This window comes from Atheta coriaria, unplaced genomic scaffold, assembly GCF_025399875.1.
Source record: "Atheta coriaria isolate IRGN ID8LTWV9N9 unplaced genomic scaffold, Caltech_Dcor_3.1 hic_scaffold_5_pilon, whole genome shotgun sequence".
Lineage (NCBI taxonomy): Eukaryota > Metazoa > Arthropoda > Insecta > Coleoptera > Staphylinidae > Dalotia > Dalotia coriaria.
In genome coordinates this window covers 7,462,265-7,489,569 of record NW_027045447.1, presented here as the reverse complement: position 1 = coordinate 7,489,569, position 27,305 = coordinate 7,462,265, and the positions used below count along the sequence as shown (strand labels likewise).

Genomic DNA, 27,305 nt, shown 5'->3' with positions numbered 1-27,305 from the left:
TTAAAATTAATGAGGATAAAGTGCGCGGAGATTACCCAAAGGTATGCAAATTTTCCACGCAAAGCAATCAAGGATAATGGCAATCAAAAACACCATCATGTCGAAATCGGCGAGGCCACACGAAATAAACTTCAACTACATTTTATTCTCATACAGTATGTTTTAATCACTTAATTTAAAATTTTAATTTATTTATGTTTAAAAACAAAATAAAATTTAATATAATTTTTGTGGATGTTTTCTGTGACATAGAGAATATTATAGTATTTTTGTGTTTATCTGTTGATGTGATTAGGTTGTATATGTTTTGTACCTTGACAAAAATTATTTATGCAACCAGCACTTGTAAATTTTCACTTACAAAGCAAAATGCAAATTTTCATACGATACAGCCCTCCGGCGCTAAAACCCACCCTCTTTACACTGCCGTACCATGGCCATCGTAAAGCTGATTGTTTATTAAGTATAATTTGTCGACTTGTTTTGCCTCCATTTTCTTTTTCAATCCGAAAATTTGCTGCATTGCACACAGGAAGTTCAGCTGGACAATATTCCGCCGCCCGCCAAAGCGTGAAATGCAACATACCAACGACAGTCGCGCAATAAAAACCGCTGGAACACATAAAAATATGCATAACGAGGCGCGTATTAAATGCAAAAATTATTTTGTAACTTATTAAGCGGACTTTAACGACCGGCGGAGCTGCGAACATAACAATGGATAACACACAGCTGAGCGAATGGCGCGGGGCGAAATCTCTGGAGCTTTTTAAAGAGCCGTCGGCGCGGTGGAGGCGCCGGGCGCGCCGGGAGCGAACGGTACATCAGCTGCGGGATAATATCCAATTATATGCGAACCCTGTTCGCCCATCATGCGTTTATCTCATTACGGACGTTGGAGACGCATAAGCCGCACATGTGGACCTCAGGACCTCTGGACCGCAATTCGTGTGGTGGTGTCTTTTTTTTTTATACAACCGCACACGCTCGGATATATTTGCTATTAGTGTTGGGAATTACGTAAAACAGACAAAATATGCTTTTGTGCGTATTGTTTCTTTGTTCGCGTTAAGCGAGTGGAAAATTCAGGCGTTCAACCGGAGAGGATTAATGCATTATAATAACTTGGTCTGCATTATGCGCTGATGGATGCAATAAATTAAGGCGACTTGAAAACGTTTATCGATTCGATAACCACTCGCGATAAAGCAGAATAATGCGTCTAGACACCGCTGGTGCACGTCTCTCGCACCTATTCTATTATCGAGTGGCTAGCGCCGATTTACACCGATGAATATGAATGAAGGCCATTGTCGACCTGGCAGCGTTACACTATTTATACGCAAATTGCTTTCATTGATTTTGTGTGCTTGTCAGACAACTCGTTTGCAAAAATGATAATAATCCAATCCAAGGTCATAAATAACACATTAGTACCTAGTTGGAAAGGTTTTTGGGGTTGCTATCGGTTGCAATAACACTTGGGCGTAGATGGTGTGGTGCAAGTAAATGGAAACAACGATGGTGCTACCTCCAGCTGCAGCATTGTGTATATCTGTATATGAATGTGAGGTGGTTATGGAACTAGACTGCTTTGGCCTCGTTGGAAACGATGTTGGAAAACGCGCGCATTACTTGCTCGTTTGCTGCAGCCGCGCGCTCCTCGCAAAAAGCTGAACGTCGAACGTTCGTCGAACATCTCCGTCGCTTCGTGTCTTCTTTGCTTCCTGCAAAACATATATGCATACATACATCCCCTTATTCCCTCACTTAGCTTCGACCGTGATGTTCATTTTATTAAAATACATTTGCGATGACTTGTGAGAGAGGAAAACATTAACACGAAATTTTCACGTTTCGAAAAAGGGTCTGAATTTGATGTATCGACAAAGTCAGTAAATGATTGCGGATATTGATGAACACTGGCAATCAGCGCACGACGCAACCTTGAGCGGCGCTGCCATTGTAAATAGATGATTATAAATGAGCCGAGAAAAACAAATCGTCGGTTTTGCCGGCGTGCCTCCACCGCCGCCGCTGGTATTAGAAAATATTGGATGTCATTAATATTTGTAACTCGCATTCTTCGCTGGTCACGGTATCGGAATTTGTTCGGCAAAGTCGGCGTCGTGTTCGTTTTCGTCCACCTCCACCACACAAACACCAACGGCAGGCTAGTTGTTCGTGAATATGGGTAAACTCCTGCGGCTTCGGGACGAGTTCGTGCGTTGCTTATAGGTTTCGACGCTATCGATGGCTGAGGCTGGCAATGATGCCACCACCACGGGCCGCCTCCACCCGCCTCCCGTGCGGACTTTGACGAGGAAGTAATATTAGTTTAGGAAGTGAACCAATTTATTCAAAACTTCACCGCGCCCTCTGCAAATTTTCCGATGTGCCACGGCATGTCTGCACTGAATTGCTTATACAAAGTGTTGCGAAATTTAAATAAATAAATAATTAAATTTTAACCCTTTTAAAATTATTTGCACCTTTTCATTTTGTTTGATGTATAATATGTCATGATGAAAATCGAATGTATATGAGGGATGAGTCCGAGAATGGAAAATGCACGTGTTGTAAATAATTCATTAACTTGAAATGTTTAGAATTTGAATTTCCATGGTGTCAGTTTTGAATACGGCTAAATTACGGTATAAAGCTCTTTTGTATTCAATAATATTCATAATAAAATATCAAGTTTATTAAAAAAGAGAGAATTAACTCAATCATTTAACAGTAGAGTTAATACGCGTTTATTCTTTGGAAATTGTTTTTTCTATTGTGTATTCTCTGTGGTGGAGGAGCCGTTCCTGTTTATGTTCCACTCTTGAGCAGCTTTCCACCGATCGGGGGCGAGTTGGAACGCGCGCGCGTGAATGTGCTTTATTTTGAATAATAAAACAGTAAATGTAAATGATATATTCGGCGAATTAACGGTCTTCCCGAATCCTGGCAACGCCAGCAGTGGGGTGCCTGCAGGGAAGCAGTTGAAGCCAAAGTCTTGCCTTTGTGTTGCAGAATTTTCGAGAGCAGCTCACTCGAGCGAGTGTACCGTACGGTGTCTAGTGGCTGCTGGTGCTTGATGCTTTGTTCTGGCTTAGTTTTTGTGCGTGGTTTTTTACTTCGCCAGGGCCTCGATTTCGATGGTATACGGCAATGGGTTTGGCAGTACGCCGCGCGCCCTTTTATTTCTTTTTGATGATGCATTTATTTGGTTTTTATTCGCAAACGGCATCTTAGCCACTTTTCCGGGTTGGGATTTATTAACAGCGCCACGCTTTATTAGCTTTTATTCCAGACGCTGAAAATAATGCAACTATAAATCACTCAATGTGTAATGAACTCTGTAATTATTGTGTGTGTATTGCTTAAACTTTTTACTTCCGTTCGCTTTTTCTTGTCACAGTTCACACACTTATGTAATAATCGATTCTTTGTTCTTAATGTCGTTGCTTTGCTTTGTCGCAAAGGACTTGCGGCTAAGTTTATGAACAAAAAAAAAACGCCTGACAGCGGCAGCGCGCGCAAAAAAAGCGAAAGGTGCAAAAAACCATTTGCTCGGGCGCTAAACAAGCGCCGCGCGGCCATTGTAGTGTGTAGTCAGCAAGAAACTGAAAAGGGGCGAAATGTGTGCGGCGACGAAATGACATCGGTATATAAATGCTGTATTATATCGGTGTTTTGGCGGTCGGCAGTTGCTTTTCTCTTTTCGGGCCGTTTTGCCCTGCCGAGCTTTTTTTTGCCACTCCTCGTCCTCCTCCGCAAGTTAAGGTCGTGTATCACTTTTATGCTTCGGACTTGTCGCTGCGGAGTTAGCAATTCCCAAAAGGTAGCTATGTAAATACGAGTGTTTGGTTTCCACTTTTCCGCAAATGTTTTTCTGCATTTTTTTTCCAACGCCACATGTGTGATATTATTTTATATACAGTGTTTTGTATCTTAAATAATCCAACAAATATTTTATTATACACAATAAAGGATATTATTATCCTTTAATAGAATACTACATTTTATACTTGAATATTACAAAAATAAAATGTCAAGTAATTATATAAAACTGTCAGTTATTTATACTCAGTTGCAGTTGAGAATGTTTAATTGCTGCACGTGATGTAAAAAAATAGATTTTTAACATTACAATTAAGATAGGAAGATCAATCGGAGTTCTCGAGTGTCCAAAGTGGTAGATTGATCGTGCGTTGTCGTGCGCAATTTTCCACCCTCGCAAAGCTCCACACAGTAAACCGCACGCAATCATGAACTCTTTCTACGCGCCCAATCATATTCATATATTCGACCGCATTTAATCGCCGCCGTTGTTGTTTTCAAATTCAATTTACAGAGGAGTTTATCACGGCGCAGAAAAAAATCATATAAATGCAAATTGATATTTTACAACTTTCACATTTTTAAAAATAACATAATGCCTATGCTGTTCGGTAATATTTTGAAAAGTATTATATTACTGAAATATAACCTTTTTAATTGTAGACTGACTGACTGACCGAAACGAGCTGCCATCACAATTCGAACGGAGTGCCGAGTATTTATCTGATGCATAAAACGTGACGAGTTATTTGTGTAACCCGTTACTCGTAATAAATGTGCAATTCGCGGCGGTTTCCACCTTTCCCATGTTATATTATTAGATTCAACTCTGTGGCTTGGGCTTAAGCTGCACGTTGTTAGTGCCGGGCGTGATAAAATTCAATATTCGTAAAGGTCACTCAAAGAGCGCATAATCACCGTTTGGTCTAATAATAAACCGCAATTACTGCAATTATACCGACCGTATTGTGTAATGCAGAACTAGGCATCTAATATTTATATGTTTTGCTGACATCTCAAATAGGAAATGATTCGTGATGCATACGAAATAGAGCGTAAGTATGTACATACGTAAAATGGATTTCGATTTAATTTGCTGTTTGCTCTTCATATAAGCGCGAGCGTGTCTCGCGAGCTCGAATGTAAATATTTATTATTTGTTTGTCATTTAGCGACGACGAGACATGCTGCGCTGGTCGGAGTCTAGCAAAACGCGTCTCGTTTCACTTTTTTTTTATTTTCGTTTTAAGCGTTTGCATGCGTGTAAATATTGGATATTCTTTAATCGTGGAATGAATCCTTTGTGAAGCGTTTAATTTCATTGCAAACATTGTTTTTAGACATGGCGTAAATAAATTACGATGGCACGTATATATTTACGGTTGTACCTGATGTAAATGTGCAAACTACACGTATTGAGTTTATAGTTTATAGTTTGTGATCGAATTCACATTTTTATTGTGGTGGTCGTGGTGACATGTTTGAAGAGTATGTTAACTTCCGGTACGCATGATCGAAGTGACACATACCTACCAATATTACATGGCGATGAACTTTTTGATCGAAAAGTTTTCCTATTTTCATCAGAATTGGGAAAATCAAGTATTTGCATGCGCCTGTGAATAAATGAAATGTCAAACATTTCACGCACGCAAACTTAAATATTAAAATGTTTTCGTGGTAAAAAATAAAAATATATATTTTAGTTGCTTTTTTTATAACAAACTGATGTATTTATGTTTATATTTAGTATATATTTTATTTTCCGTTCCTTTTTTTACGGACTTCTTCTCGTAATGGCGATTTTAATGTTTAATTCTTATTGATTATTTTATTTCCAGGTGAGTTCCGATTTTCCGCTTCGCTTTGATGGTAAAAGGCAAAACTCAAGTGAGTAAATAAAGTATGAGTAAATAAATAAGAGCAGCGGTGAAGTTTCAACTGAACGCAGTCCAAACTTACTCTAAACTTAGTTCCTACTGAAGAAACTAAGTATTAATAAGTGAGCACTTGTAACTAGTGACATATGCATTTGTGATATATACATTTATGTCAAAAATGAAGATAAAAATAGTAGGCAAATGTGGCTGTAACGAATAAAAATTAGTTTGTACTATTGAATGACGGAGGCGGAGGCGCCGGGCACACCGAGTTGACATATATCACAATCAAGCGTGCGGCAAGCAAACAGGAATGGATTAAACGTGTTTGTTTGTCGGTATTATTATTGCGGACTTTGTGTTTGCACCGGCGTCCATTGTGGGCATGTCGGGGCACTTCAGTCGTGGCCTCCGTAATTGGAAATCGATAAGTCATTAACTTGCATACGCGCCTACCTACTACCCAAGGCGCTGCTGTTCTTTTCAGCCCAGCTCATTCCTCGTAACTAAATCATTACGGCCGGAAAGCAAGGAAACAATTTCGTTGCAAGTGTTAATGTCGCCGACTTAATTGCTCTTTTACAGCCCACCGGCCGTCGCTGTTAACGATTAGTCAGCACCATTGATGTTTTTATTTTAAATCGACGCTTACGTTAATTAAGTGGTGTTAATTTAGGCTCTATTAATTATTCACAATTACATGTGTACACGCACTGATAGAAAGCGTGTTAATTTATCATTGATTTTAAGTGAGAGCTCAACTAAACGACTGGTGGTGAGTTAATTGAACCTAGGTGGATGAAAATTGAATTTTGACGAGTGAGGAAAAGTCGCTTTTACGATTTCGGCGGGCGTGTAATATAAAATTGAGCCGAAAAGTGTAATAAGAGTTTATGATCTTACGGCGGTGACTTTAACCGAGTTGCACAAGTTTGTCGTACGGGACGACGAAACGGCCGCCTGCGCACTTTCACGGGGCGGCGATAGTGTCGCGACGGAACAACATTCGAGCTTCCGACGCGGAGCGCTTTAGTTCTCAACTTTTGCAGACTCTACTCTTATGGCCATCGCGATATGAGCGGCGAACCGACCTCAGCGCTTCGGCAATTGCGAATGTGGATGCGAATATTGCAATAAAGTACCGCGGAACGACTTTTTGAGTCGGTGTCGACTGTAGAGCGAATAAAACTGCAAAAGGACAAACACATTTTTTCTATACAAATTTTTGCAATGCTTCCATTTTATTATCAATGTTATTTTTCAATCTTTAAGGATTATTATGCATTTTTTCCATTTTTATAAAATATTCACTCTGAACTTTTTCGAAAGCCGTTAACAAACATATGAAAATACTTGCTTGTATCTGACATTTACTACCACGTTGTTTGTAAGTTTCTTCACATTTTGAAGCAACGTCACGTGTGTTAAACTTAAAATCCAAATGTGGATTAGCAAAAGCCAAGTCAATTGTATCATCATCATTAAACGCATACACTTTGTCTGCGATGCAAGATGCAAAACAAGCTTCATTTTCATTTGTTACCATTCCATCATCCGACATTGTGATTGATTTTAAATCACTAACTTTAAATTGTTTCGAGCATTCTTGTGGAGACTCTTTTCTTGCACTGTTCAGGAAACAATTAACAAATTGTTCAGCTTCATCACAACTTGGTTTTGCAGTCAAATTAAAACAACTGGCAGCGTATTTTGTATAGACTTTCCCAATTTTATCAGGATTGATTGCATCACCAGCAGGTGTCAACATGTTGGAATTTTCAAGCGCGCATAGACAATTACATTCTGGTGTAATAGACGAGTCATTAGCGCAAATTAATCGAGCTCTTTGAATTTCAATCATCGGTGAATATATTAATTGAGAACAGTGCTGGAAATATAAATGATAAATGTTAGTAATGCTTTTTTATTTCGTTTTTAATTTACTTACGATACTGGCAAAGCCAGCAAATATTAAAATTCCATGATACAATTTCATCTTGTTATGAACACTGCTGCAATATAACTGAACTAGCGAAACTTGTTAATATTTCATTTGTTATAAAATTCTAACAGGAAACAGGATGCGGTGTTGTTCTGCCAATTAATCTGTGTGTAACAATGCAATAAAGTTTATCGTGGTGAACAAAAAACAAACATTTTATTATTTCACTATAAGTGCGAAGTGTTAAATGGAATTTATTGTTAATTATTTATTTTAAAATTTATTTTACCACTAGTATTGACGTTGTTTAACTGCGTAATAATATGTATAGAAACACATGAATGTCATTGCTTTTCTCTGACACATACTTTCTTGTTTATTACGTTTTTCACACTTTGCAATAAGTTCCTCTGCATCACACTCAAAATTATTATCCGGATTGATAGACGCTAGGTCAATTTTGTTGTGAAACAAGCAAGATTCTCATCTTTGGCTATCATTTCTTCAGATAGGGCTATTACATGTGGATTTTCTTGTGGATATTGCCGCAGACATTCCTTCATAGTATCATCTTTTGCTTGCTTTGTTTTGTTGTAGTAGCATTTAGCGAATATATCAGCTTCCTCACAAGTTGGTTTTGATTTGAATGTAAAACAGCTTTCTGCGTATTGTTTGTAAAATTTTGTAAATTTATTAGTGTTGATTGCATCTCCTGATGGTGTTAACATGTTGGTTTTTTCCAAAACACAGCTCGTGTGACATTCTGGTGTCAATGATGCATCTTCAGTGCATTTTGATCGAGCTTCTCGCATTTCGTTGATTGGGTCATAAAATAGGTCTGAATACTAGGACACGTATTGTTTTTATTTAATTATATTGTTAATTATATTAATAACGATACTTACACTAGTTGCAAAGATGGAAAATATTACAAACACGTTAAATAACTTCATGTTGTTGTTGTGGTTTACCCTACTTTTTGAGTTGAACTGCTAAAATTATAACTGATCACAGTTATATATAATAAATATGAATTGTACTAATGAAGCGGATGTAGGGTTATTATTTGAATAAGTACTGTTAGTTGAATACAATCATATTAGTAATAATATGCAGTATAATTTTATCAGATAGGTGTTAATATTTGCTTTAATTTGTTTTAATTATTTTCTAATCTTTTCCTTTCATAATATTCATGTTTTGCTTTTGTGAATGTATCGTCCACGCAAATAAAAATGTTTCCTTTCCTTTGACATTGGTTCTCCTGTTTATTACTTTCATCACACTGTAAAACAACTTCAGTTGCATTAAACTCGAAATCAATGTGTGGATTGATAAAAGATAAATCAATTTTTCCATCGTCTGAAAACATGTGCATTTTTTCGCTAAAGCAAGCAACTAGACAAGCAACAGTTTCATTTTTAGCTAACTCCTCTTCTGTCATTTTTAGTGAGTCCAAATTTGCGACTGGAAACCGTTTTCTACACTCGTCTATTGCTTCATAGGTTGCGGAGACTGATTTGTTGTAGTAACACTTTACCAAATCATCTGCTTCCTCACAATTTGGTTTTGCATTAAAAGTGTAACAACTTTTGGCGTACCGTTTGTAAAAGTTGCCGAATTCAGAAGCATTAATTGCATTTCCGGACGGGGTTAACATATTTACTTTGTCCAATGCACAACTGGCTTTACACTCTGTTGTTATTGAGGTATCATTGTTACATTCATCATAGGCTCTTCGTATTTCATTTATTCGATCATGAAATAAATCAGTACATTCCTACAAAAAAAGACTTGTGTATTTGATTGTCACCAAAATTGTAAACTATTGAACTTACCGTTTTTACAGCAATGCTTAACAGCAGTAACACACACAATAAATTCATCACGTTATAATCTACTCTGTTGAACTACTAACATGATTTGAGGTTCACATCTATTTTATAGGAAATTCGATACCAGTAAACAGGATGTGGTTTTCCTGTTTATTTTAATAGGAATATTACAATATTGTAATATCAAATAATAAATGTATTATTTTTCACGTTTTGTTTGTAGGTAGCACTTGGTTCTTTTTCATATGCTTTAACAAAGTATTTTTCTTTTAAGACATTTACTTCCTTCTTTATATATTTTTTTGGCACTGTGTTGCAGTTTTAAAAGCATCAAACGGATTGACACACGCTAAATTAATTTCATCGTCGTCAGAAAAACCGTGGCTTTTGTCAATTGCACAAGATACAAAACACGCCACTGATAAACTGATTACTGTTTTATATAATAAATATAATTCATAGTAATTATTCGGATGTAGGGTTATTATTTTAGTAGGTACTTTTAGTTTGATACAAATATAACAATCATAATATGCAGTATAATTTTTTTCAGATAGGTGTTAATGTTTGCTATACTTTGGTTTTATTATTTTGCAACTTTTTTCTTTCATTATATTCGTGTTTTGCTTTTTGGAATGCATAATTTACGCATACATAAATGTTTCCTTTTCTTTGACATTGGCTTTCTTGTTTATTATTTTCGTCACATTTTAAAACAACTTCAGTTGCATTAAACTCAAAATGAATGTGTGGATTAATAAAGGATAAATCAATTTTGCCATCATCTGTATACATGTGCAATTTTTCACTAATGCAAGCGACTCGGCAAGCAATAGTTTCATGTTTAGCCAACACCTCTGCTGTCAACGGTATTAAGTGTATATTTTCGACTGGAAACCGTTTTCCACACTCAGTTCCTACTTCATTGTTTGCGGAGATTGATTTGTTACGGAAGCAACTTATGAATTCACTTGCTTGCTTACAATTTGGTTTTGCACTATAAGTGAAACAACTTTCGGCGGACGGTTTGTAAAAGTTACCAAATTCCAAAGGATTAATTGCATTTCCAGACGAGGTTAACATATTTGCCTTGTCCAATGCGCAACTCAATTTACACTCTGCTGTTATTGAGGTGTCAGCTTTACATATACCATAGGTTTTTGCTATTTCCAAAATTGGATCACGAAATATATCAGAACATTTCTAAAAAGAAGACTTGTGAATATGATTGTCATCAAAAATAGTGAACTTACCGTATTTACAGCGATGCTCAACAGCAGTAAAACACATAATAAATTCATCGTGTTACAGCCTACTCTGTTGATCTACTAACATGATTCGACGATCACACCTATTTTATAGGAAAGTCTAAAGCAGTAAACAGGATGTAGTTTTGCTCAGTGTTTATTACAATAGGAATATTACAATATCGTGGTATTTTTTTGTTTTACATGAAATTAATTCATGCGTATCAAATAATAAGTGTATTATTTTACACGTTTTGTTGATAGCTAGCACTTTGTTCTTTTTCATATGCCGCAACAAAACACATGTAAATATTCGCTCTTTTAAGACACTTACTCCCTTCTTTATATTTTTCTTGACACTGTGTAGCAGCTTTAAAAGCATCAAACTTAAATTTTATGTGCGGATTGACAGCCGCTAAATTAATTTCATCGTCGTCAGTGAAGTCGTGGCTTTTGTCACTTACACAAGCTACAAAACAAGCCAAGTTTTCATTTTTGCTCATTTCTTCTTCATTTACTTTAACTGATTCTACATTTTCAAGAGGAAACTCTTTCATACACTCTTCCATTACTGCTTTAGGGGCATCATTTGATTTGTTGTGGAAACACCTAACGAAAGCTTCTGCCTCCTCACAAGTTGGTTTTGCTTTGTAAATGAAACAATCCTCTGCAAATGCTTTATAAAAAGGTCCAAATTCATAAGGATTTATTCCATCTCCTGAGGGTGTTAACACGTGGGCTTTGTCCAAAGCGCAGCTAGTGACACATTCTGGTGTTACAGAGGAATCATTAGTGCACGTCAATCTAGCATTACTTATTTCTCCGATTGGGTAATGATATAATTGCGAACATTTCTATAAAAATTATCTTAAAACCAATGACAAAATGCAAAAATAAATACTTACGGCGGTGATGATTCCGAGAAATAGAAATCCACTAAGTAAATACATTTTACTTGTTTCTCGGTGAGCTACACGTTTTGAACTAATGATTAAATGACGTGTTTTAAATAATAAAGTCGCCAGCAGGAAGCAGGATGTTGTTCGCTTGGATATTCGCTCAATTATCGTTTTGTATATTCATTGTCATATTTGACTAAAATTATCCCAATGCCACTCGCAGTAATTTACATTATAAATGTTATTTTTCATTCTGTTGATTTGAAATGTTATTCCTCAATTGTTATCGTCAATTTAGAGCACCCAAAATCTAGCCTGCCACTCTACAGTCTGCACAGCATTTACAACTCCGATTGTTCGATCGGATTGTGTGCACTTGCACCCGGGGGATAAATTTCGGAAGCAATCGGCACTGATTAGCTAATGATGAAAATTAACTCCCCGGGTACAGACAATCCAGAACGTTCGTTACCCTCAGAGTTTATTTTTAGAATGTTTTTTGTTCCTTCTGAATCATGAATATGTATTTTTTTGTTCTTTTCAAAGGTTAAAGGTATGCAATTTTTGCCTCGCGGATTGAAAGAAATAAAATAATCTTTATTTCGTTGAATCGACGAAGGTGTAATGTTTTCCAGGGCTTTGTTTGTTATTACAATAGGTAAGAACTCCGTAATGTTATCGTTTATTCTTTATCCAGTTAGGATTGGAAAATAAAATGAGCGGCTGTTAGACGAAACCGCGCAAACGGTTTACCCAGTTCTCAGATTCTACTGGTGAGTGCATTTGTCGAAACTATTTTTTGCTACTTTACTAAAACATTCCTTTCTATTGAGTGATAACTTGAACGTACTGTATGTAAACGATAATGCGTGGTTTTGCGGTGTGTGGACGAAGGGCATTATTGGCTTTTCTTAGGTTTTTGGTACATAATTTTGGTTTTCTACAAAAAAAAAAAACTGCGCCGAACAAAAGCGCAAGCACCGAAGGACCTCGGGATGAATCGTTGGCGTCGGTGGAAATAGTTGGCCGTTTCCATAACACACTCGTAAAGGTTAACGCGACGACCAGCGACCAACGACCGACGACGAGCCTCGGAGAGTTCAGTTCGGTTCGCGTGGACAGCGGCGCCATTTCCGCGCCATTACAGCCACCGCTAGTCGCGCGGCGGTCAGACTAAACCGGAGCAATGAAGACACGGCGCGCACCGGAAGCGAGCGGCCCATGGTCGTTTCGGTGGCATAAAGATAAAGGAAGCCCGTGCTCGGATGGTAAGTGGTTGGCTGCCGTGTTGCTCATTTTGCGGACCGTTAAGTCGCTCACCTAGCCACGCACATTTTGTCTAAAATCCACCCGTATGACGTTCGAATCTTGGCGAATCCACGTTTTATCAAGCTATACTAGTCCTCCGAGGTGTGGACATTTGGACATTTTATGTGAGTTAATTGAAAGCTCAAAAGAATTCTTTATTTTTATTCTGCTGATTTCTTCTGAATTTTATTCGAGTTCAAAAGACTTGGTTGTCAATTTATATAAAAAATTAAACGAATAACTAACTAAATAAAAATCCCGTGAAAAATTTATTTAGCGGAGCGTGTGCAGCAAATAAATCTTGTTTATTGAGTTATTACTGTCATTTATTATTATTTTTGGGTTTGCATGACATCGCTGCTCGGACGCATTTATAAACGCTGTAAAAATGTGTTAGCACACACTCGCCGTCACTCTAAATGCATGGTTTGGTGAGATTTAATATCCGAAAAAATACGCATCCTTTAAAATATACCCTCAATAATAATAAAACGCCGCTAAAAATAAAATTGCGGTTGTGAGCATTTTTTACGATAAAATCTTTTCTATATTTTATATATTTTTTATATAATAATATTTGTATCAACAATATTGTTGCTGTATGAGTGATTGACTTGTATGCATTGCGTTAGTTAAGTGTTTAACTATGTACGCTGGATGTATGCAATCGAAAGCATTGAGGTTCTGTCGCCTCCGGCATCCATGAATTAGAAAGAACGTTAGCGCCTAAAGAGGGTACATGAATTAAGCGTTTTTCATGTGTAGCGAAGCAGGTGACAAGGGGGTGATAGATCGCCTTCGCGGTTGTGCGTTGACTGTGCGTCTCCTTCGCAGCCGCCGTCGCCGTCTCTGTGGCAACGCGCAACGTATCGGAAGAAGTCCGCCACCGCGTACGCTCACACATAAAGGCCGTAAGAGGTAGTGAAAGGTGTCGTAAGTAATTCATATAAAAGTGCCTATCCGTAATCCCCGTATAGCTAATGTAATCTATCTGTTGTAAGCTGGAGGCGTGGAGGAGTGCCGGCGGGTCTCGGATCGGCGGGTGGGAAGAGGGTTTTGTGGTCGGCGTCGTGTACGTTCCGTCGTCATCGCACACCCGACGCGCTCCCTCGGATGGTGAAGGCGCCGGGCGCGGACCCGATGCTTTGCCGGAAAGGAGCATTGAGCTGCTGATGAATGGCGGTGTTGGCTCTAAGCCTTGCTTGCACACTTTGTCACCTCGTGCTTTATGCCTTTGATGGATGGCGCGGCCCAGATGTTTCCCCACGTCTCTATTAATACCGAGTTTTTCTTTTCTCTTTTTCTCACGCTTTCCTTGCGCTTTTTGTTGTTTTCACATCGGTCCTGGAACTTAACCCCAGGTAAGTTTCAGGTATTAATACCCGAAGCATTCATACATTTTGATCTGTTAAATAATAGTGGGTTTTATGCATGTAGTAATTTAGTTAAAGCTCCTGTTTTTCTATGTTAGTTTGTTGTGGATTTTCAGGGCTTAGAAAAGCTCGTACAAAACAAAAGTGCAAAAAAAAACTTCAACGTTATCTGGAGTGGCCGCGCGCGCGCCGCTTCGCATATTTTCATCGTCTAAAACCCCCGCGTTGCAGATAACGAGAGTCTATGCATATCAAATAGGCAAACACGCGTACACATAAATTGCTAATTTGATTGTTAGTGCGAACAACTCCACTAACGCACGCTCCTCCGCACACCGCTCACACATAAACATACCATTACCATCCACAGTTCATCCACTTTTACAATTTCAATTTGGTCTCATTTATATGCTAAGTGACCATTGCGCAGGGCATACTCACATGTTGCTCATTTATTCTACCTTTCAATCATCATACAGTGTGTATCCACTCAACTTTCATAAATGAAATTTAGGTCATCGCACTTGGGTGCGGTTGGAAAAAATAGTAGCTAAAACGTAATAACATTTACAGGGTGCTTCAAATTTTATTTTAAAGCTCCTGAGACACATCCGACACGAGCGGGATTTGCACAGAAAAGAGTCTTTTTATGATGTTGGTAACATCCATTTTACTTTACGGTCCAAATATATAATAATCTTTTTTATGGGATTCCTGAAAGAAATAACGACGTGGAAACCTCTAAAATCTAAAAAGGGAACCCCGGATCTTCCCTGCCCAAAAAGGGATGGCTCGATGACACGAAAACAATGAAAGAATGAAAATATAAAAAGGGATACCATATGTGGTCCGACTTAGCGGTTGTCATTTGCTGATGTAATAATTTCACGTTATTAATTCATATTTAAATAGATCACATCGAACTTGTTTTGTAATTCTGTTTGAATCTAATGCTTATTATAAATACAATAAATGTAATAGAGCAGGTAGAAATGCCAAGGCGAAATGGGCGTCAGAGGAATGTACCATTGTCGAAACGGCTGTGGCATGTACCGCCTCTAAAGACTTGCTCATTAATTAGTTTAGGATTAGACGAAAACTTTGCTGATTATTTCAGCGGATGGGTGACGGCGTCGCCTGAAACTTTAAAACTGTCACAATCAATCTGCCGACTGCCGACGCACTTTATCGAATTAGAATTGATGATAATTATATGCGAGGTGATTTAGTGACTCTTGTATATCGTGGTATATTGCGCGTGCAGATGAGTCTGCGAAAGCCGCTGTCGGCCCACTCGCATTATTAGCGATTTCAATTAAATTTTGCTGATTATTAATTAACGGTATTTATGAATAATTGCCGGCGTATGGTGGGTATATGATTCACGCGTTCAATGGGGGGTCGTAAACGCGAATAACGGACAAGCAAACCGATTATTTGACGTTTTCGATAGCATAATGCTCGGGTACCTCATTACCGAATTCAATAGAGTGTAGAGAAATGAAATGCGATGCAGGTAATCATCTGGTTTAACCCAACAAACATTAAAATGTCATTCATTAATTATTTATACTCGAGATTTAATTTAAAAAAATTAACATGAAATTACTATTGTTCCTTTCATAAATTATGATTATAAAATTTTATACACGTAACCATTATTAAAATAAAATGTTTTCTAATATAATGCGAAATAAATGAGTAATCTGACAAGCAAGGATCTCTTATTGCGTCCGAAGAAGAAAAATCAAGAACATCAAATTAGAAACGAGTCAAAGAGCATTATGCCGGAGAAGGCTCGAGGACATGATATAATCAGATGGGGAATTTGATTAAAAACGAACAATGTCATTTATCAAACAGACTTTTCCTCATCGAATAAAATTTATGAACAGAGGAAATAAACCGCACTCACAAAATGACAAAATAATATTTTACCCTACAATTTATTGTTTGATGCGATCGGACTTCCAACTTTATGAAAGAGAATTACATAGTAATAAATATTCTTTACTGTAGCGTGGCATCTAACACGACTAAATTAATAATATAATTATTCTGTTGTGACTTTTTATTGTTCACGTAGCTTCTAATTTAAGAATTAATTTACCTACGTTCGTTGCTCATTAATCTTTTAAATATCAACGAACAAAACGTGCTTCCGAAAGTGGATCTAATGAATAATTAACGTGGTTATTTTCGTTTCCAGTTGGCTTTTTTAACCGATGCCAAGAATATCACGATGGATGTATTTCCGTATCGAGTCCGAATTCAAACTATGCTTGATTGTTATTGGCTCTCCGGAGAAGGATATTCTTATCCTCATCATGTTCATCATTCTCAACGTTAATAATACACTCCGCTTTGCATTATTCATGGGGATGAATTGCTGTATTGATTGTTCGTCCATTGGGGGTTTAATTCTAGTGCAATTGCTTGAGGCAAAGTCAAATAAGTTGATCTATATATTTTTTCTTGCTACACAGTTGCCAGTTATCGCCGAGTTATAGCAAAAGTATTGCAATTTTCTTCGGCGGAGCTTTAGTGCGGACGTACCCTGCACACGTATACAATATTCGCCCGTGAGCCTGGGGCGGAAACAAAGCCGAGCAAAAATCTAATTTGCGGCGGGAGAAAGAGAAGATTCTATAAGCGAATAATACGTTCTTGCGTGAACTTGTTCCATAAAAGCGGATTTTTCCGCGAACAATGTCAGGTGCATTAAAACGTTTAATGGATTATTAGGGTTTTTTTAATTAAAACGCCGGTTGGGCGGGGGGCAGCAGCGCACGCTCGTTTTATTACGCGCACCTTTAGCGCATTAAAACAGCACTTATAAATTTATTACGCTTGATGCCCTTCTGCTGCACTACCCGCAGCAGAAATAGACAATTTGTACGCTTTTATGTGCGAACTTGTTAAATTATAAGCGTTATGAATTTCTCAAACTTGATTAAAGCTAAACTAATGTTACAATTACGTAACATTTTTTAATTGCTGTATTATTGCGCAACAAACAATATTTTTCAGAATCTTTACTGTTTTTTACTTCAAAGAACTTAGTTTCATTTGATTTTAATTAATATTCATGTATGTCACAAACGCACTAGGTTCTAATTAGAATCACAAAGCAAGCAGTGTATTTTGACTCGTTATGAATTGAAAATCGAAACGAAGCGAACGCGATCAATCGAGGCGCAATGGGACGACACATAAAACGCATCGTTTGATTCAATTGCGACATTATCGCCGGTAGTAAATCAGTCGGGGCGGCGTCCGGAAAACGGTGCGATTATCTTTCACCGTGCTCGCACGCACGCTGACATGTTGATGGCAATTATGAATCGCCGACGTGCACAACAATATGCGGGCCAGTTTTTTTTTTTTTGCAATTTTTATTTTTGCAAATGTGAACTGCGCTTTTTCGTTACGTACTGCTTTGTTGTTCTCCGCATGAGGGCGTACGCTTCTGGGCTCGCTTCCGTTCCTAATTCTTCATACTCATCTGCATCCACAACCCTTAACACTCATTCCTCGATTTTGTGGCTGCAGGCGCACGGTTTACACGCGTCACACCACACGTTGTGATTAATTGTGACGTGCATAATTCGCATACACACATTTTTTTTGTCGTTTTTTGTTTAGTTTTTGTTTTAAATGCACCTCTTAAATTAGGATTGTGTGGTGGAATTTATGCATCGCCGATATTATTTTTCATTCGTCAGTATTATCTCGTTGTGTGTGAAATTTGGAAATTGTGGTAATTAATCATGGCACATCTGCGTGCCGCAAAATAGCCAGGGCGATATGAAAATATTTATTTTGTTTAATTGTATTTCCCAATTTATTATAGGTAATCCGATTCGCTATGATAATTAATTATCGATAATTAACCGATGGAAAGTTCCACGAAACCTGTGAGTAACGCACGTTTGAAAACTTTTCGCTTCGATACATCAATTGTTGAATGTTTAATTAAAATCTGTTTGATTTTGAACAATTGCAAAACAATCACGTTTGGAAATAGAAATTTGTTATGATTTATTAATATTTAATAATGTTTACTGCTTAAAATATATTTGAATTATATTTACTGCATTAGGCAGACGAAACAAACTGCTAATTGCTGCTTCGAATTCAAGGTGACAGTTATGGGCGTACAAAGGACCTAGGGCGACGATCTTGTTGAAGGGGCGTGCTATACAACAATGCACTTAAGTGTTCAGCGTGAATGTTCCAATTATCCGTTTTATGGCTACAAATACGACAATAACATGACACCTCTTTAGTTTTATTAAGACGGTCTGCAGGTACTTCCGCATCCGGTTTTGGACATTTCGGATTCCGACCGGGCGGAAAACTACGCGCAATCGAATTTTGCACGAGGATTCGAAGCGAACATAGTCAAATCCTAGTTTGGGACTTTTAATACGATTACAGTCGAGGAGTGTCGTCGGGAATAGAATGTACGCTTCGCAGAGCGATGAGGTCGGCGGATGAAAAGTTTTTGGATGAAAAGAAAAAATCACAGCCGATGAAAAGTTTTTCTATTCCCGAACATCACGGACAACCCTTTTTCACTCCAGCAATTTTTAGTTAAGAACGACAATCGGATCGTGATGGCGGCACTGCGTGCACGTCTGTTGTGTTACATATTGTCGACGTGTTTAACCAACTTTTTCGAATATCCAATCGTGTGACATGCGATTGGTCGACATGGAATTCGAACAGATCATAACATTTTGCCCAGCCCTAAAAATATGACAATTTTGGAACAGGGCCGAACTTTTTAGTTAAAATATTTTTCCATGAATAACAGGGCCGAACACTTTTTCTTAAAATATTACTTTAATCCTTTATTTTCAAATAATAGAAAAATTCAGTTAATACCTAACAAGTGAGATTATCTCATGAACAATTAGCCTGATACCAAAATGATACTTAGATAAAGTAATTCGAATCACGTTTTCTTATCAAATCTGTAACAAAAAGTTTATGTTTTAATTATTTATTTTATGCTTAAGTAATGATAGGTAAAGTTTGAAATATGGTTTTTCCCGCTTTTCTCGGAAACTATTGAAGTTAAAGAAAAATTGTTTTCAGATTCTGAATTGGGATAAAATTCTACATTATATGGTACTTTAAAATTTTTGATTATCAGCACTTACGTAATTAATGAAAATGGTCAATAACTTGAAAACTAATTACGTAATCGAAACCAAGCCAAAAGTAATGGATTCCTTGTATCATTCTATACCATACTTGAAAGTTTCATGAAAATCGTAGAGGTGGTTCAATTTGATCAGTTTCGATTTTAACCATTTTTTTAGGAAATAATGGTTTTATCGGAAAACTGACTGGACATCTTTCATCCCCTTGCAATTCTCTATCGAATGGCGCTTTTCTTTTTGCGCTAGCTTAGAAAATAATTTTTGAGCCACAAAAGAGTCAAGTGTAACCTCTTGACGATTTTCGAGGGGTTTTTGTCAACTTCTCTGAATCAAAAAACTAAATCAGCCATTTTTTAAATCCTTGTTGGGGCATGAAGAAAATGCAAAAAGTTTGTCTTTAACTTTTATAGTTTCCGAGAAAATCGCGTCCGAAAATGACACGAACGCATTGGATATTTGAATTTTTTTGAATGTTATTTTATCTAGAATGTATTACTGAGTATTATACTGTTTTCGGTTTTTGTTTATCTTTATTAGTTTCCGAGATAAGTGTGTCTTAAGTCTCGCAGTGAGTACAGATTACACTTAAAATCATTGACAGGGAAAAGTCTTGGTGCTATTAAATAAAAAGTTGTATAAACTGGGTAATTAGGAGCTGCTTTACATAATAGTGATATTAAAAAAAACTAATTAAAATGTCAGGCGCCTCCGCCAAAATTTGTAATAATTAATAATTTTATTAAGGATGTTAGAAAATCAACTTTTTTATTGCTTATTATTAAAGAGGAATATTTTATTGTGTGATTATTTTAGTACATAATTTTAATTTGATGGATGTTGTAAAAGATACAGGACAATAATTGTTCAAAGTAGAATGTGTTATGAAAGTTTGACCCTGTCATTCGACAACTTATTCTATTATTTAAAAAAGTTCGACCCTGTCTTTCGACCGAAATTAATTTTAGCTGAATATTCGACCCAAAAATTGAAAATAGTGACATTAAATGCGATTTTTGACTGCAATTTTAGGGCATTGTCTAAGGATTTTAGGTGTTTTAGGAGTACTCATTTATTAGAGTGACTCTTTAACTATGACACGGCGATAAAATATTTCAAATTACTTTATTGGTTTTCGCGGTACAGTGCGTTTTCCAGACTAACTTTTAGAACATTATAAAAATAGCAATTTTTAATGGGCATTTTAGGGTATTTCCTAGGGGTTTAAAGGATTGCAAAGGCACTCGTTATATTGGAGGGCTCTTTAGCTATAATATGGCGGTAAAAAAGTCTAAAATACTCCTTTGGTTCTGGAGGTACAGGGCGTTTTTCACATCAACTTTTTGAAAATCTGAAAAGATTGTTAATAGGCATTTTAGGATACTTTCTAGGGCTTTATGGTGTTGCAAAGGCACTTTTCTTGTAGCCGGATATTAAAGCTATCATATGTCGTTATAAAAGTTTAAATAACTCTTATGGTTCATGAGGTATAGGGTATTTTCTACGCTGACTTTTCAAAATTTAAAAAAATAGCAATTTATAATAGACATTTTGGGGTACTTTTTAGGGGTTTAAAGGATCGCGAAGATACTCATCTTGTAGAGAAACTCTTTAATTATTATATGCCGCTAAAATAGTTCAAATTACTCTTTGGGTTCCAGAGATACAGGGTGTTTTCTACACCGAATTTTAGAAATTTCACAAAAAAATCAATTTCAATAAAGATTTTAGGGCGCTTGCTCAAGATTCAGAAAGTTAAAAGACTACTCAAGTATTTAAGGGTTTACGGTGTATTAAAAACCATTGATTAGTCAAGTATTTGACATGCTTTGCAAGGAAGCAGGGGGGTTTTTAGTGCCAAGTTAAGGTAATTTGTAGCAAAATAATAATTTAACCGAGTTATACTTCTTCCTTTATTTTGCGGCCAGTCGATATCGATATTTTTCCATACGTCTATTTTAATAAATAATACCTGTATTGCTATTGCCCGGATTCCTGTGTTGTAAAACATTAAACATTTTCGTATTTACAGTGACTGGTTGCATATTGCTTGGCGTTATGTTTTTTATATGAACACAAGGTGCACGTTCATGTAATGTATATTATAGAGAACATTAGCGATGAATCTTTGATTTCGTAAAAGATTATTACTTATCTATTTTGTAACTGCTGATTTATGAATTTTTTTTCTGAAATCATGAAAAGATCTCTCTGTTGATTTTATTTTGCAGTTTTCAGTTATTTTGTGATCGAACGAAGCATCGAGCAAGCCGACGTGTACGTGTATTTTGATAGCGTCACGTGTTATTTGAGATAAATAGATCAGCAATCTAGTGGAGCTAATAACATCAGGGGCCGACGAAACTCCAATAAGGATAATTCGATTTGGCATCGAAAGCCCATGGGCTAGAGAGACTAGGCCATGTCTTGCGTGCGCTCCTCCAAGAGGGCAATCACTCCCAACACTCTTTTTCCTCTTTATTCTTCTTTATCAAAAACTCCTTCGCAAAAATTTTACAACAAAGAACCTGTACGAAAACAATGGCATTATTTTTTACTGTTACACCTCCTCTTTTTCAAGTTTTAATTGTTTGCATTCTAAGTTTAACAAAAATAAAGTTACAAAACTGAATCTTGACTTTCCGGCTTCCGGCTTTCAGTGTTCGCGGGCGAAATGAGTAAGGTGTAAAGTTTTCACCGCGATAATAAATCGTCAAGCAGAAGTTTGCGAAAAATGTATTTTAAGCTCGCACTATTTCTCTCCGGCTTTGTAATATTTTTTATTTTTGTCACTTCCGGTCGCTCCGACGACGTCGACCAGCTCTCTTCCGATAGCTGCCGATACTTATTGAAAACCATTCGTCATATTCACGCCTAGGCGTTACGTAGATATTTGAATGCTGCCGCCGAAGGACGGAAAGCGTGAGGGAAAAATTGAACACGCACGACACTTCGTGTTTGCCCAAACTTGAAGTGGCGCGCACGTGATATTCAGACAATCAATAGGATCAACCCGAGCGCGGCCGCGGCGATGGGATGTTATAAAGTTTACGAAAATATAATCCGCGCGTGTAGGAATAAATAGAAGGGAAACGAAACAACAAGAAGTTTTGATACCTTTTTGATACTTGAAAAAGGCCAGTAAATCCCCGAAAGTATAGGTTATAATACAAAAATTTAATGAACAAGTTTTTACTTTTTGATTATATTGCGAACTGAAAAATCTAGACCACAGCAGCAAAAAAAGATAAATATTGGTGTTATGAGTATATGGAGTGTGATTGAAATCTCGCTGGCATGAATTTAAGCAAAAGTTTGCAAGTCCGGCGGATAAGCACCGACGGAAGTTATGCGTTCGCAGATAGAAAGCTCTCTCGACGGTGGCGGCGGCGGTGGCGCTCCAAGGGGCTTCTATATCTGTGGGTACGTTACCGCCGTACGTGTTGTGGGTAAACAGCGAGATAGAATCGCGCGGGGCTTGCACGCCCAGCCCAGATTACTGATATGAATAATTTCACAACAATTAATGAAGTGAGACCGCCGAGAGTGCGCTTAGCAGTGGCAGTGTAGCAGTGGCGAAGTGGAAGCTTTTGAAATCTCTCTTTACGAGCTGTCCCACTGCGTTGCGCCTCACGCCAACACCAAGCGTATGTGGCAGCAGCACCACCTTGCAGGACGAAGAGTTACGACGACTTATTGTGCTCGAGGTGCGCACTATTCATCACTGATATGCGACGACGACATCGTGACCAACTTTTGTTATGCAAATTTCCGTCGGAGATTGCAATCTTTATGCTCTCGTTTTGAAGTGTTTGCGAATCGGCTCGAGAGGAGTACTTAGGACGTCCCATAAGTGTCTTATCTGTTGTGGAGGCGCCGGGCTTCGTGCGCTCAATGCGCCGTGTGTATTTATCTATGCTATGGCTTCGGTTTACGATGCGCGAATACTTTGTCAGCGCGCTCAAACTTTCAGCTGTTTCGCGTATTCACCTGGAGATTGGACGAAATTATTTATGAAATTCATCAGCGCGCGATACGCGCGCACAAAAGAAGTGGAGATGTTAATGAATTCGCTGGTTAATTGCCTTCGTTTTTGTCGTTTTGTTTGGCTGCTTACGACATACTTCGAACTAGACTACGGTAAGATTTGAGGTAATATTTTAAGGATCGATAACGTTGCTGCACCTTTACCGTTCGGACGAGTGGCAGTGAACGGCAGGCAAACGTGCGCCAAGGAAAACGTGTATGATTTTCATCACCATAAATGAGGTCAATTGGTTCGTTGCACTCTAATACCCAGTCGAGCATAAAATATATTCGTCTAGTTGCCTGCAGGCTAACATTTATTTTCAACTAATTACTCGTTCAAGAAGCTTGCATCTGATTTTCGACTTGTTACATTTTATTTATTTTTTATTACTTGCAAAGTTTATTTTATAGTTAATTTTCTTTGGGGAAGACTCCTGTGAAGTGCTCTCGGGTTCAAGTTAAGGCGGAAAATTGCCAAAAGATGAAATATGCTTCAATTAAGAGATTAGGAAGTTATTAATCATCCTCTTTAGGAAAACCAAAAGTGATATACTTGGAATTTTTGCGGCGTGGGCACTTTTAAAATCAATTTTCTAAAATATTATTTTGCGGTTTATTTCTAAAACGTTTAAATTGCCAGCCACAATCGGCGGATGCCAATTTCGCAAATCATTTTTGATCTCGGCAGTGTCGCCGATCAGATTTGCATTTCGGTGATTTACATTTATTGGATATAGGCAGTCGAAAATCGTTTATCAGAGTGCGCTCGGCCGCCGCCACCGCACGCACCCCGACCACTTCAACCGATTCGACCGCACGGGGCGGCCTTAACCGCCGCTTGATGCCGTAACTACATAAACATTCGAAACGTTTTCGAGTCGGCGTCTAGTTAATAACCGGGTTATCATTGCAGATAGGACGACGGCGGCGGTGGCGTTGCGTAATGAAACTGTCCCATTCCGTTTGCCATTGCGGGCCTAATATCGCGCACTACATTATTCGCACGCCGCGATCGCTAAAAACCTACTTCTGCGCCGCAAACCGCGCTCGCCTAACTATCACCGCCGCCCCCCGAAATGCGGCCCGGCTAACGCTAACGTCGGTAATGGTCGTCGTCGTTTGCTCGTTAAATTTTATACAGTCAGCGTCTGCTTTATGTATGCGTCATGCCTTGCGGCAGGATTCAATTATCCTTTTTATGGGCATCATCCATATAATTATTGAATTTTATAGACTTATATATGCGCGCTTCCATTCCGCATATACACAAATATATACCTAATTTATTTAATTATTTCCTGACACTTTCAACGTATTAATACTAATATCCGGAATGCGAGGATTCCGACAGACCGGAAGTCGGAAGTGAATGCAAGCATAGAGCGCACGTATTGTACTGGCCTCATTTAGCTGGGTGGCGCACGACCATTAGGTAAGATATCTGATTATGTAACAAACTATAACTGCCCTCGTTTGTGTTGCTCTGTGTCGGTGAACGCTTCTGAATAGTTTGCAGAGGAGCGCGCTACAGATTATCACCTGGAGTTTGCTGCCGGTGGCGGGTTCATAATTAATGGTTAGTAATATTGCTGTGAGAAGCGAGATTTTGATGTCGCGTTAGATAATCTAACCGTATGTTCTTGTAAATTTCAAAAATTCATAAAAATTTAATATTTGTCAATATCTATCAATAAATTAGTGATAATGCATTTAGGTGCAATTTGCGGAATAAGTTAAGTGCGGGCGCACTTGCGTGTAAATTCAAACTCGAGTGCTTTTATGAATGTGTAATAAGAAACTTCGGTGTGGTAAACTCATCAAACCATTAACGGGCGCGCGCTCGGTTTATGTCGCACCGAAGTCGCGCGCCCGCGCGTTAAGCCTTCTGAAATAATGACTGAGATTCAATAAAGGCGAATAGTTTCTCTGGAGGCGAAAACGACAAAAGAGCAAATTGCAGCCAGTAATTAATGATTTGCGCATAGTTTCGGCTCGGCGATCAATTTAACTGTCTCTCCAAATCGCAATTTAACTTGTTTAGCTCTTCTCGGAAGGAGAGAAATTCCATATTGTATCCGGTTTTGCGGCTGGCGCCGACGTACACGTTCGCGGCCGTTCGCCAGCCTGCAGAAGCGCGCGCTGGAAGCCACTAAATGCGTTGATATCGTGCCACTTTGCATGTAAATGTCGGGGAAAATTCGTCGAACTGCTAACCCAATAAATGTTACGCTCTATCCAGAACACCGGCGAACGACTATCGCTTCCAAGTGAAAAAAAAGCGTTTAATTAACTAAAAATTGCTCGATTTTTTTTGTGTTGTTGGCGTTTAATGGCAACGACAGCGGGCAAAAAGCAGGTGTAATCAAGTTTTATCTATTAATGAATTTAAACCAATTTCTTGTTGGATATAGATGTGCATGTGGATTATATTCATTTACGCTCTACTCGCTCAGGTGTTGGTTCGTGAAAAACACACCGCTTGCAATTATTTGAATATGCGGTTAATGCCGGCACACGAAAATGCAGTAAAACGTTAGCGAAATGCGAATGCAATAAAAGCGTAGGCGATGCGGCGTTGGCACAGTGAGAAAAGCAAACATAGAGACATTAGACAGCCGAGGCGGTTGTGGGTGGAGGCGGTGGCGGTGGTCGTGGCGCACCAGAAACTGGTAAAAACTGAAATGCATCCCATTATTGTTATAAATGCGGTCTGTGCTGAACGCCGGAACGCCGGAACACGACGAGCAGACAATTCTATAAATTGCGCGAGTTATTCCATATTCAAATGCAGGCGTATTTTACATATTTTAGTAATTAAGGTACGCCATTCGTGCAGCGCTCGGTCAACACAACATAGATGTGTATCTGGCACAGATCCGTTTGCTTACAGTTCTTACAGATTGTTACCAGTGCGCTGCGCCTTGCACAATGTTTGCAAATTGAGGAGAAAAAAACACTCGATATTTATAACACTATAACATTATTCAAATTTATTCGAATTTGTATTTAAGCATGATTGGAAAAATTTATAAAAGGTGAAACTTTTTTTAGTATTTGTGCAAGTTATGTAAATTAAAATGAACAATTATATATAAATTTATTGAATTACATTGTCTATGTTTTATTCTATGAAATTAGTTGTTTCAACGAGAACAAAAGTAGTTTTGATGACTCGTGTAATGAATATATGTGGTGAAAATAACTATATTTACATTTACTAGCATATTATTACCAAGATAACAATCTAAAATGAATTTATTATGCCGAAATTTCTTATTTCATGTCTTCTTATTTCGTGTTGAGCTGGTTTTATTTTTCATAAATTTCCGTAATAGTTGCTTCCTTAAACCTTGAAATTGCACAGAAAATGTATGCATACAAGAAAAACATAGTAAAGTTTTCAGAGAAAAATTATTTATTAAATAATTTATTTATTAATATAATATTAATATATATATTTATTTATTAATATAATATTAATATATATAAGATATTTATTTAAAAAAGTATAAAAGTGAAGTCTTACAAAATTATAAAAATGACTTAGACAAGTGCTACAATTTTAAACATTCTGAAAATATAAATTAATTAGATATGAACTTAACGTTTAAATATTAATTGAACTGTTTACCTTAAATCAATATATTCCGTATAATTTTAATAACCAGTGAATTCTGCCAACATATCATTCTCGATATTGTTACGGCGATTGTTATTGCGATTGTGGCGGTTGTTGAAGTTATTATTATTGTTTATATTATGACGCCAATCCTGGTTATTATTATTATTATTA

General features: G+C 37.6%; 1 protein-coding gene and 1 long non-coding RNA gene across 6 annotated transcripts in view; one reads left to right on the top strand and one right to left on the bottom strand.

Annotated features, from left to right (window-relative positions):
- Window positions 1–27,305, top strand: part of Yip1d1 (Yip1 domain-containing 1) — a 148,522-nt gene that overhangs the window by 104,746 nt on the left and 16,471 nt on the right. For 2 of the 4 annotated variants that reach the window (XM_065302526.1, XM_065302527.1), the window contains exon 5: window positions 5,673–5,721. The exons of the other annotated variants lie outside the window; for them this stretch is intronic. In XM_065302526.1, the coding sequence (XP_065158598.1) occupies window positions 5,673–5,721 (49 nt within the window). The remainder of the gene's footprint in view (window positions 1–5,672; window positions 5,722–27,305) is intronic. 4 annotated transcript variants of the gene reach the window in all.
- Window positions 6,934–11,792, bottom strand: LOC135792199 (uncharacterized). 2 transcript variants are annotated; one of them, XR_010548215.1, is made up of 6 exons: window positions 11,641–11,792; window positions 10,742–11,589; window positions 9,492–10,691; window positions 8,559–9,433; window positions 7,660–8,498; window positions 6,934–7,599 (listed from the first exon to the last, which is right to left on the bottom strand). It is a non-coding gene; the product is annotated as an uncharacterized lncRNA (long non-coding RNA). The 2 variants fall into 2 exon arrangements; XR_010548216.1 differs by lacking the exon at window positions 9,492–10,691.